Source organism: Bidens hawaiensis, unplaced genomic scaffold, assembly GCF_021521415.1.
Source record: "Bidens hawaiensis isolate Kalapana, Puna unplaced genomic scaffold, B.hawaiensis_p1.1 tig00014538_1, whole genome shotgun sequence".
Taxonomy (NCBI): Eukaryota; Viridiplantae; Streptophyta; class Magnoliopsida; order Asterales; family Asteraceae; genus Bidens; species Bidens hawaiensis.
In genome coordinates this window covers 93,574-106,911 of record NW_027492268.1, presented here as the reverse complement: position 1 = coordinate 106,911, position 13,338 = coordinate 93,574, and the positions used below count along the sequence as shown (strand labels likewise).

The 13,338-nt window shown below is 34.8% G+C and overlaps 1 protein-coding gene across 1 annotated transcript; it reads right to left on the bottom strand.

Annotated features, from left to right (window-relative positions):
• Positions 1 to 8,791: 8,791 nt before the first annotated feature.
• LOC143546975 (mitogen-activated protein kinase 15-like) lies at positions 8,792 to 12,969 on the bottom strand. Its single transcript, XM_077038509.1, has 10 exons — positions 12,801 to 12,969; positions 11,801 to 12,209; positions 11,583 to 11,710; positions 11,444 to 11,503; positions 10,612 to 10,761; positions 10,381 to 10,536; positions 10,069 to 10,280; positions 9,875 to 9,976; positions 9,341 to 9,534; positions 8,792 to 9,250 (listed from the first exon to the last, which is right to left on the bottom strand). Exons 1-10 carry the CDS (start codon positions 12,825 to 12,827, stop codon positions 8,940 to 8,942), a joined length of 1,749 nt encoding a protein of 582 aa, XP_076894624.1. The 5' UTR covers positions 12,828 to 12,969; the 3' UTR covers positions 8,792 to 8,939.
• Positions 12,970 to 13,338: the final 369 nt, after the last annotated feature.

Here is a 13,338-nt window from a genome sequence, read left to right as displayed (position 1 = left end):
TTAATAGTGATTAGTGACTTAAACAATAAACAAACAAATGTATCCGGTCAAATCTCACTCATATTATGGGCCTGGGAAGGTGGAACGAGAACAATCCTTGCCTCTATCCAAGGAGATAAGACCGTTTCCAGTGAGACCCCCTCTTATCCTAAAAAACGTTTTTAGTATAGTAAAATATATAAATTGGGTAATATAAAGTGCAAGCAAGGAGACATCAAATACTAATAGCATACAGGTCATGTGGGAACTAAAATAGAAACAACCAAATATGAAACTCACAAGAAAACAATAATAGTAATTAGTAACAACGAAGCAAGCAACGCATAACAAAGTTAGCCAAGCACAAAAGAAAACTAGAAAAGGAAACTAGTAAAACTGTCAACCTTAAACAATGATAACAAACGAGCAACCTAGATAAGTAACTTAGTACAATGATAAATGATAAACAAGAATTGTTAAATGTGCATTTTTTAACATGAAATCATATAGATGTGATCAACCTTGATAAACTTTTGTTTGTGCAGATGTGGAGCACAGTTTTGCTATGAGTGCGGAAAGCAGTGGTGTCACCATGGTTTACACCATAGGACTCAAATATGTGTAGGTGTATTTGTAGTTCTTTTTATTGTCGTAGTAGTTGCGTTAGGAATATGTGGAATACTGGAATGATGTAACGCTCATGTGAAGGAAAAATAGGGTTAAGTATGTGTTGCACCACGCCCTCGACTATGTTCTTAGCACCGAATAATTGGAGTTGGGATATGATTTTTTTTAATTATATATGTATATTTGATATGAATTGAATATATACTCAAATATAATGAATAAAGATTAGTATATATTGACTTTTGTAAATTGGACTGAGGATTCAATTTCGTAACAACTTGGAGGGGCGTACAAATAAACGAGTATTGAGGCAAATTTTGTACTAGATAAACATCACATTATGAAGTCAATTTCGATGCAAAAACAATAAAGAATTTCGTTGTTCTTTTATTGACACTTTTTCAACCACACTCATCTTCAACTATATACATTCACTACAATATTTGCTCTGATCAGACCGCCTTTACCGACCACATGTGGTCGCTAAAAGTTTTACCGATCACATGTGGTCGGTATAGGGTGGCCACTAGAAAATGGTTGGGACAAGTCAGAATTGTGGTCGGTATAACTTCGGTCGGTATACATAGACCTTTCCCGACCACAAGTGGTCACAAAAGTTTGGTCTCAAAATTTTTACTCATTTAAAAATAAATGTAAAATAAAAATTAAAAAACTTTTACCGACACCATGTGGTCGGTATACATATACTTTTACCGACGACTTGTGGTCGGTACAGGATTTATTTAAAAACCAATTTTTTAATATTTAATTTTACTGAATAATATAAATTCAATGCCTAATAAATGAAAAAAAAATGCACATAATTCAAACCTAATACAATATTACCAAACATCGATTCATACATAATTAAACCTAAACAAAAGTCTACAAACGTAGCTTTGTACATAATTAAACCTAAACAAAATATTACCAAACGTCCTAAGTAACTTAGGTTAATTGTATTACAAGCCATTAAATTATCATAATCAAATACCTAGCAATCTTCACCATCGCTTCCTTCATCATCTTCATCCTCATTACCTTCGTCATCTTCACCCTCGTCAATTTGAATCGACTTATCATTTTGCCTCTTGGTTAACTCACATATTTGGTCTACCACCAACCCGCTCACTGTTTCTTGCATTTGTTGCCATTGTTTGGGTGTAGCAAAAGACGTCCCAAAAGATGGATCATAAGGTGTATACCTCACTTTCCAGTTGGGCGTTTCGCATTTTGTTTAGCTCGATTTGTATTTTTTCCTATATTAAACAATACATGAATAACAAGTATTTTGCAAACTTATATATATTTAAACAAACCAATACACACATATACATATATAAACGTATACATACACATTCCAGGTCAAACGGGCCAAACGAGTCGTGTTCGTAATACTAAAACTTACACACTGTTCATATATACACGTATACAAATACATAATAACAAGTTTAAAAAAATGCAAACTTATATATATATTTTAAACAAGCCAATACAATACACATATACATACATACACATCCTGGTCAAACGGGCCAAACGAATTGTGTTCGTAATACTAACACTAATACAATGTACATTTATACGCTACATACATATACATACATACACATTCCAGGTCGAATGAGCCAAACAAGTTGCTTTCATAATACTAACACTTATACAAATACATATATGCCCGTATCCAAATACATGAATAAAAAAATAAAAAAATAAAAAAATGCAACTCATATATATTTAAACAAACCAATACGCACATACATATATACACATATATATACATACAGATTCTGGGTTAAACGTTCCTAACGAGTCGTGTACGTAATAAATTAATACAAGCTTACCCAATCCTCCTCCGCCTTCTTGTTTACCCAACTGGTTTGCATCTTGTAATACATTTTTTAAACTCACTTATGTATTTTAGCATCATGTTAATTTTACTATATATGCAATTAAAAAGAAATGTATTTATATGAAACAAGTAACTTACAAGACTTGCAACCACTGGGTATCCTAGACGAACGACCATGTGCAGGTCGATCCCCACCATCGCCACCGTGTGATCTCGCGTATGTCGCCATTTCTTCAACAAAAATAAATTAAAATACTAATGTTAACCATTAATAATCAATCAGAATAAACAATAATCATGCATAGAAAATCAAGTGTCTACATTCATTAATAATCAATCAGAATCATCAATGCTATAACACTTGTCTACAAGACCATGTCTGATATGATGGTAGAAACCCATTGCCATGTATGTGGGATTTAGCCACATCCGGATAGTTCCAATTCGAATTGATACATAGTTTACACGCCCAATAAGACTTTACTTCACTGTCAAGATGGTTCATGAAAATATTTATAAAGTTTACAAGTCCTTCTTTGAAGACCAGATCATTTCGATTTCGTAATCTAGTCCAACTCTTATCAATTGTCATAGTTATTCCTTATCAGTTGGTAGCGTATAAGATAGGATATTTAATGATGAAGCCTAGCCCACTTTTTGAAGGGTTACATGCATAATTATAGTTACATGCATAATTACAAAAAAAATGTTTATGTAGTCCATAAATGTTACCTTTCAAAGAAAATCGAACCGAACAAGAAAATAGAAGCCTAAATCTTTCCCAAATAATCAAACGCACCTACAAATTCATTACAAAATTAGTAGTAAAAAGCAATTAAAATTAATCAGTAGTGAAGACTAATTCTTGAATTAGTAGAACTTACAGCAAAAGATGTTAGCTCCACAAAAACTAATGTGATATAGTGAACCTGCAGGATGCGAACGATTCATAAGTTAACATTAAGCAAAACCCCATATAATAACTAAATTAAAATAGTAATAAACATAAATATAAATAATTTCAAATTCCCTAAACATAAAATAACTTCAGAATCGGTATGATGACATTGGGATACATTCTTTTAACACCTATTCTTCAAAATTAACTTAATAATACCTTCAATTATTGTGAGTTAATCTAGATACAACAAGTTGGGGGTAACATTATCAGTATAAATCACAAATTAGGTGTAGAAATCGGCTCACGGTGGTGGATGCGGAGTCTGCTCACGGTGGTGGATGCGGAGGCTGCTCGGCGGAGACTTGGTCATGGTGTTGGACTGGCTCACGGTGGTCGGATTGGAGGAGGATGGCTGCAGCAATGTAAGAGAGGTGTTGGATTTGTGAATGAGACCCCTGTTCTACTGATCAGGGCTGGGCAAAAAAAACTAAGGTGTTCTAGATAATTGGCAACAAATTATTATTTTTTTATATCTTAACCCTATCCAGACTACAAGTGTTCGGGAAAAATTTTCACAAAGCGGCAAATTTCCCGCTAAAACCATCCCAACCACATGTGGTTGGTATTGGTGTTCTATAACATATACACACATAGGAGTGTTCGGGTTAGCCCGAAACCTAGTTTTTTTTTCTGAAACCATCCCAACCTTATTAACTATCATCACTAATCGGATTATTAGAGTTAACCCGAAACCCATTTTTTCCTAAAAACGAACCCGAAGCTCGATCTTATTAATTAACAATTTGTTTTATTCTGGTTAACCCAAACATACCGATTAATATTTTTTACTCTATTTTACCTGACCCTAATTAACTTATTTGGGTTTGGGTTCGGTTTGAATCGGGTTAATCAGGTTCGAACATATTAGACACCCCTACACACAAATATGCATATTTTTTAGCAGCATTTGGAACTACCCCAATACCTAAGTGAGTCTTCCTAAAACGGTATGCCAACCATCCATACTGATTTCGTTGCTTTAGGCTTGAGTCACTTAAGAACACCATCAAGTGGGTTACGATGCTTCATAACTGAAACACCCCCCCCCCTAGGGTTTCGAGCCAAGCACCTTGAGAATTCCAAGTCTTAACCATCATCCAATGCCATTAAACCAGAAGACTAATTATCCACACATATATCACTACACGTTTCCACATACAAATTCATAGCAATACACAATTGACATACATATGCATTTACACACACATATACGTATACTCATACATATACATTGATATGGATACATACATGCATAGGAACACACACATGCACGTATCAATACATGTATTCATACACATGACATACTTATACACAATAAGCAAACATATATATTCATACACACATACACACATACATCGACATACACACACAAAACGTATCAATACATAAGCATATGCATTTACACACACATATGCATATACTCATACATATAAATTCATATGGATACATCATACATACATACATACACACATACACATACACATACATACATGCATACATGCATACATACATACATACATGCATGCATGCATATGCATTTACACACACATTTGCATATACTCATACATATAAATTCATATGGATACATCATACATACATACATACACACACACATATACATGCATGCATGTATGTATATACATACATACATACATACATACATACATGCATGCATGCATATGCATTTGCACACACATATGCATATACTCATACATATAAATTCATATGGATACATCATACATACATACATACACACACACATATACATACATGCATGCATACATACGTACATACATACATACATACATACATACATAGATACATACGTACATGCATGCATATGCCTATACTCGTACATATGCATTCATATGGATACATCATACATACACACACACACATACACACACGCATACATACATACATACATACACACACACACACATACATACATACACGCACACATAGAAATACACGCATACAGGCATAAGTAGGTGCATTCATACACAAGACATAATTATACACAATAAACATGACATTCATATTATACACACATTCATCGACATATACAAACATATACAGAGTTCTACACAATACATAGACATGCATATACTCATACATATAATTTCGTATGCATACACACACATACTTTGAAATTGCTATTTGTCTAATTTATAAAAAGAAATCTAAAATATATAAAACGAACTTGTCCGACAACATGTCATCATAGAAAAGAACAGCCAATACGTTGTCGTTCTATTTAGTTTATATAAAAAACATTTATTGATAGCATGTCGTCGAAATAGAAGTTATCGAAACGATCTTGCATCCAAAAAATTTAAATAAAATTGAAATAAGAAAAAGCCTATCCCGACCATATGTGGTCAGGAAAAAGTTTTTAGATGCCATTCAAAAATTTAAAACAAAATCAAAATTGAAGGAAATCTATCCCGACCACATGTGGTCGGGAAAAGGTTGTCAGGCTATATTCCTCCACAACATGATAATCCCGCTAAATTAAAAACAATAAAGATTAGAATAAAACCAACCTATCCCGACCACATGTGGTCGGGAAAAGGTTTTTAGATGGCGCTCAAAATTCATACCTCCCGCTTACTTAAACAAAAATTTAAATTAAAATTAAACCAACCTATCCCGACCACATGTGGTCGGTATAGGTGTTGTAAAAACACATATACATAGCTAACGGCAAAAAAAATCAAAAATAAAAGCTATTTACTTTTTCCCGACCACATCTGGTCGAAATAAAATTTCGCGAGGAGCCAAACTTCCCGCTAAATCTATCTCGACCACATGTGGTTGGTAAAGGGTTTGCCATAAGTGAAATCTGGTCAAAACCTATAGTGACCGCATGTGGTCGGTACAAGTGTTCTATAGCGACCACATTTATGGTTGGTATAAGAGTGGTCCCGTCAGAACAAATTTCTTGTAGTGATTGTTTAGTATTATTGTATTTAACATATATGAAAGGTTTAGGGTCTAGAGTGTGAAGAATAAAACTTGATAACTACCAAGATGACACACCAAGATATGTAAGATGTTTGAATCGATGTAACCCAACAATCAACTCAATCTAATGTCTATATGTAGGGTCGATAAAGATCAAGAACAAAGTTAGAAATTATCAATTCAATATCAAAATCAAAGTTCTTCATCCAGTCTCTATTATTCTATTTGTTAACAAATTGTTGTGTGCAATCTAATCTCTGAACAAATATCCGCCTAATAAATTTTTATGTACAATCTGTGTGTAAGAGAGAGACAGAGAGACTGTGCATATGCATCCCAAATTTAGCGCATAGGCTTAACCTGGTATAGGCCAGCGCTTGAATATGCGTATCAAAATTTGTCACTAAGTGACATATAGACTTAACTAGATAAGGGCCAGTGCTTGTAATAGTGCTAAACCGTAAACAGTTTCCAAATCAACCCAACATGCTACTACAAAATGTTGCATGGGAAGTCAAAGACTATATACAACCAACTATACTGTTCTGTTCTACTTATCCATACGTACAAGATAAACCAACCATACAACGACAGTTATTAACGCTACGATGACTGTCTTATCAATCCATAGATGAGATTCCACCTGATCCATACGCCATCGGTAACCAGTGTTCGATCTCCTCACATCCCTCATGTTTTGGTGGAGGTACCAAACATCTTCTCGGGTTTCTTGTCTGAATTGATTAAGATAGTTTATTGATGTCGTGTGGCTTAATATTTGATCGGTTATCACTCCTAACCACTCAGAGTCAGTCATGGGAGGTGGCTCCTGAATTGGGATTGGTACACCCCAAACAGGGACAGGTATCTCGGTGACCTGTACTCGTGAAGTCTCTTCCATATGATAAGTCTAATGGGGTGGGGATAGGGTGTGCTCAGGTGGGAATATATAAATACGAGCAGTCTGTTGGGTCCTGTGTGTAAGAGTGGGTGGTGAAGTATGGTGTATAGGTGGTGTAGGGGCTCTCACTGGGTCCGATAGGCACTAGTGGCTCACTCTCCTACATCATTCCTAGGGGATTCCCTAGGGAGGTAGGTGTCACAACGATAACTCGATAAGTTGGGTTGATCTGTGGGTATCTCCTAAACTCTCGCTCATCTCCTCCTCTGGTTCCTCATCAGTTTCCTCTTCTGGGTTCTCCTCTTCAGGTAATACTGGTACCGCAATAGATAAATTATCGGTAGACCTCGACATGTTCTTGCACAATGGTTAGTAATATGAACAATATCTTTCAATCATATCGTCATATTATACATGCAGGTATTCATACACATTAGCACAGATGATTTATATATACATATATTTAATAATGCATTTTACCCTCATATGTTGCTATTTTACCTATTGGATTGTTTATCGAATTCTTCTCGAATTCTCTCGTACAAACAAGTCTGTTATTACGTTCTGGACCATATTAACCCACTTATCCATTCGAGTTCATCCCGAGAATCATCAGTACATATTATTTAATATTATTTTAATCCCAGAGCTAATCGGGCCTAAGGTTATATTAGGGTATCCTAAGGGACATCCTAATTCTTTATAACCAATGGCTCTGATACCAACTTCTGTCACACGCCGACTAGGTAGTTGCGGAAGTGTAATACGGGAATGTAACAGATAATTCTGGTATCAACCATATTGTTTATAAAGAAATTCAACAAACTAATTTACATGCAATTCGTTGACTAAATTGTATAACCATCAAGAGGGTGTTTTTACCTAACCTGATTTGTACTAACCAAAATAAACAGCTCCGACTTGAAGGTGTGAGTTGTTTTAGTGTTGATGAAGTAAATCTCACATCAAAGGCATACCAGACTTGCCTAATTCTAACAAACATCAACTGGGAACAAAGAACATGCATCAAACCACCACCAATATTTTCAAAACGCAAAGCACATAAAGTACAAAAAAAAGGAAATATTCAAACAAGCCCACACAAATCACAAGCATAGCTCACTACTTTACACTTGACGGGCTACAAACTTTCACTCTGGGCCCACAAGATCTCACTTCTTTTCCTTATATAGTGGATCAACGGTCCTCTCAATCATAATTCATACAATTAAAATAAATAACTAAAAACAACAAACACAATAAGAGCATTTCCAACCCATCCCTTTATTTATGTGAGAAGAGTTTGTAAAGAGTTTGTAAATTACAGGGTAAGTTTTTAAATGACTATGAGTGTAAATTATAGGATGAAGAGAGAAAAAATAATGAATTTTTGTAAATTTGAGGAAAAAGTTCTTGTAATTTTGTTGAATTGGTTATGAATAGAGGATAAAAAAACTATAATGATAAATATATAGAACAATATTATTTAATTAAATAGGGGAGATAAATGTAATATTTTGTAGTGTAATTATAAAGATAAGGATGGGCTTGGAAGGCTCTAAACAAAGTCACACTTTCCATTTCTCAACACTAAAACAAAGTTCATAATTTACAAGAAACACATAGAAAACACATGGGGTCCACACACCCTTTCAAGATAATCCAATTTGAACAACAGTATGAGCAGCGGCGGCTACATGACCAAACTGTGTTTGCGCCTGCATAAGCTTTGCATCGATTGCTATTCGCTCGTTAGGCTGTTGGCTAGACATGCCATGTGGGTGCACCTGTGCATGTGGTTGGGTATAATACGCGTTATTATTAAAGTCAATCACCACTCCACCGGTATGCACGTGACTCTTTGCTTGATCTCCACCGTTAGTTGGCATATATACATATTGTGGAGGATGAGCAGCCACTGGCGGTGCTACTGTCAACCTTTGATCGTAAGGAATAAGGGGTCCTGTAAAAAGTTTGTTAGTTTGACAGTATGTGAATGAGTTCAGAAAGTTGAATTGAAGGGGTGATTTGGAAATTGAGAAAGGTTATGTACCTGTAGGCATTCTCGGGGGTGCTCGAGTAGTTGAAGCATTGTAGATGTTTACAGATGTGTCGGTTACCCTGCCGCTTCTTATTGTGGTGTCTATTGCTCTTCTATTGTCGAATGTGGGCTCTAGTGTTCTGTTGTCGAATGAAACAACCGTTTGATGTGGCCTGGAAGCAACCATACTTGAATTGACCGAGGACCTGACAAGAAACAATAAATTTTAATATGTAATCATTAAAATCCACACAACACCATTTACTAGTTTTCTATAAACTGCTTGACATTTTAGTATAAAAATTTATAATCCATAACTTCAATAACATTGGTCGGTTCTTTCTCGGTTTTTGGGATTTTTACAACTTATTATTCAAAAGTAAAATAAAATCCATAAATTCAATAACAAAAGAAATATTTTTCCATAAATTTAATAACAAAAGTCAGGTTTTTTGGTTTCAGCAGTGTATGAAGTTCAGTTCTTTTGGTTTTTGGGTACATACAAAACTGAAACCGAGAACAGGACCAAGAATTACAAAATTTTACCTTGGGAGGGAAGCGTGCTTCCGCTCTGGAGGCATAACAGGCCCGTTTTTCCCACTGTTTTCCTCTAAATACGCAAACTGTCTACGGAATTGACCAATAGCACTGCATGGTAACAATAACGCAAGTTAGATCCCAAATAAAAGAGCACGCAATAAGTAGATAAAATGGCGGTAATAAATGATAATTATAAAAACCTAGGATAGAGAAAATTGGTGCTTTCATTTCCCGCCATGTAATCTTTTAAAAGCTGAGGGTGATACTCGAGAATTTCCCTAAATATTAATTCTCGAATATCCTCTTTTGTAACCCGACGCCTCTCGAACTCAAATTCCAATTTTGAGATTGATTGGCAAGACGGCTCCCTCTCGAGCTTAGCTAACCCCTTGAAATAAGGATCCGCTAATGCCTAATATAAATATAAAACAAAGGGTTAAAAGGGTCATTAAAAAAATCAAATTTAGAAAGCACAGATGAACATAAACAACATTAATAATAACAATACAGACCTCCTCAGCAGTTGGTCGTTCCTTTGGATCAAATGCTAACATCCTTTGCAATAGTCTGAGTGCCAACGGGTCAATGCTTGTGAATTTTTGTGAAAATGGAACGGGTTGCTTTTTACGCATGTCCAACAAGTATTTTCTTGCTTTATCATTACGAACCTGTGAAAAATTAAAAAAAAATGAATAAAATATGTAAGCATATAAATGGAAAATGAAAATGTGAAAAGAACATACTCCAGAAATGGTGTCTGATGATGGTGTCCCGAGAAGGTCAGTTATAAGTTCCAGCTGATGAACGACACTTTTACCCGGGAAAAGCGGTTTTCCAGTCAATACTTCAGCAAATATACAGCCGATGCTCCATATGTCAATAGCAGGAGTATACTGAAATTTAACATTTATCTAATTTATTTAATAAAAAAAACAAAGAACACCTTGGGTTAACTGGAAAAATTTATAAGAAACCATGAATGCATATATAATATCATATTTAAAGCATACTGCAGTGACATGCCTGTAAGCGAACCGTTCGCCTTGAAGTTCGTTTATGTAATAAACAAATAAACATGAACAAAAATTATTGTTCAGCAGATCAAAGAACAAACCTGAATATATATCAAGTTTGTTCATTTATGTTTGTGAACGTTCGTTAATTTAAAGTTGCTTATGCTTGTTTGTTAACGTTTACTTATGTTAGTTAGTTTACGTATGTTTAAGTTCGTTAATATATTCCTCAAAATTTTTTAGGTCCATTACAATTTAGTCTAACTTTAATAACTTCTTTATGCCCAACACATTGTAGTTCACGTTTGGTTTCAATTGGTTTTAGCTAAGTTAAGTTCATTCATCTATGTTCAGTTACATTCGTTCGTTTACATTCGTGAACCATTCGTATACAGTTAACAAACAAACATGAACACAAACACGTTCATTTTCTTAAAAAACGAACACGAACAAGAAAACGCCGTTCGTTTTATTTCTCTGTTCTTGTCCGCTTAGTTTTGTTTACAAGCCTGCCAAAAATGACAAAATAATGCAGATAGGAATTACTAAAAAAGGTAACAACCTTTGAAGAAAAAGATCCACAAAGCTCGGGCGCCCTATACCATCTTGTTGCTACATAATCCTGAAATATAATAATAAAAACAAAAGATTAGATATTCTACATTTAATATACATGTCCAAAATGTAGATTAATAACTTACCGTCCAAAGAACAGCTGTCGGGGCATCATTAAATGCAACCCTCGCGAGTCCAAAATCACATATCTTGAGCTTGCAATTCGCGTTTGCTAATATGTTCTTTGGTTTAAGATCACGATGAAACACATTCGCTGAAATTATTCAAATTTTATAGCCAGATTTAGCTCCAAAATTAACATATTTAGTTAACTTGAGTTTTTGACTATATATTAATAAGTTACCTGTATGCATATATTTTAAAGCTCGTAGCATTTGATAAAGGAAAAAACGGTGATGTTCATGTGTGAGGTCATCATTGGCCTTTATAACTTGATGAAGATCCGACTCCATAAGTTCAAACACAACATAAATATCTTTAAACGCTCGCCTAGATGGCGGCAACATGATCCTTTTAATTTCAACAATATCAGGGTGCCTTAAGAGCCTTAACAATTTGATCTCACGCAAGATACGGATAGCATCGGACGCGTGTTCAAATATGTCAGTTATTTTCTTAATTGCAACCTTTTCCCCCGTGTGTGTGTCAACAGCTGAACAAACAACTCCATAACTTCCCTTCCCTATAATCTCCAATATCTTGTACCGATTCGATTCACCGTATTCAGTGAAGAATTCAACCTCTTTCGGATTCTGTAATTCAATGATTCAACATCAATATGCATCATAATATAAGTTTACCAACACACTAACTTAACTCTAGAAGCATTTATTAAACTGTCGACGACAACAACAATTTAATCCAAAAGTCAAACATTAATACATCTAAAATTATTTTATAATACCCTGATTTCAAAAATTGACCTATAACAAAAAAGAAAAATCCGAAACCGAATCACAATGCAGTCCAGCTCAAATTTTCAATTAACCGACACTTACAGCATCACATGTGGTACAAATTCGTGATAAATTCAATCTCTTTGGGATTCTGTAATACAACTACACTGAACATCACTATACATTAATTACAGTTGAAAAAATCATACTTTTTACATTATAAAGCTTGCCACATCATTAATTTAACAACTCTAGAAGCATTAAATTAGACCATCAAGAACAACAATAGAAGCATGTCAACACATGATTCATAATACCCAAAATTAAAGAATTCAGCTAAAGTTAAAAATGGGAAACCTAATCAGTCGAGCTAAAATTAGGGTTTAAAAACCATATATAAAGCCTGCCCTGAAAGTAATTCAACAACTCTAGAAACAAAATATTAACCTTTCTGCGCGGCAGATCTTGTTGCATCGTAAGGCGGCTTTGTATGAATCAGATCGGAGAGGAAGAATAATGAAACTGTAAGTGCGATTACAAATGTAAGAAAACCAACCGCATTCGTGCTACCTACCAATCACCATACTGTTCTGGAAATCCAAAGCCACCGCCACCGTAATTAATATAATCTCAAGCAGCTTATTATTACTATCGGCAACACACAGATGAATCAGCTTCTTCAAACAACTGAATTATTATTATTGTTGAATTCAGAAGCGGTGAAATGCTGAATCGGTGGCCAGATGAGATTTCAGGATCTGGCGGTGGGTGGCTTACGTTTCTAGAGAGAGAAACAAAAGGAGTTTGGTTAAATAGATGGAAAACAAATGTGGGTTGGTTTGGTTTGGTTTGGTTTGGTTTGGTTTAGTGTGGCTCTAGACTTGTTTTTTTATCCACTTCCTAAACGTAACGAATGTAACATTTCTTTTTCTAAAATTTAAAAAAGTAAGTAATAATATAATACTTTTATGAAAATGCGTGAGTG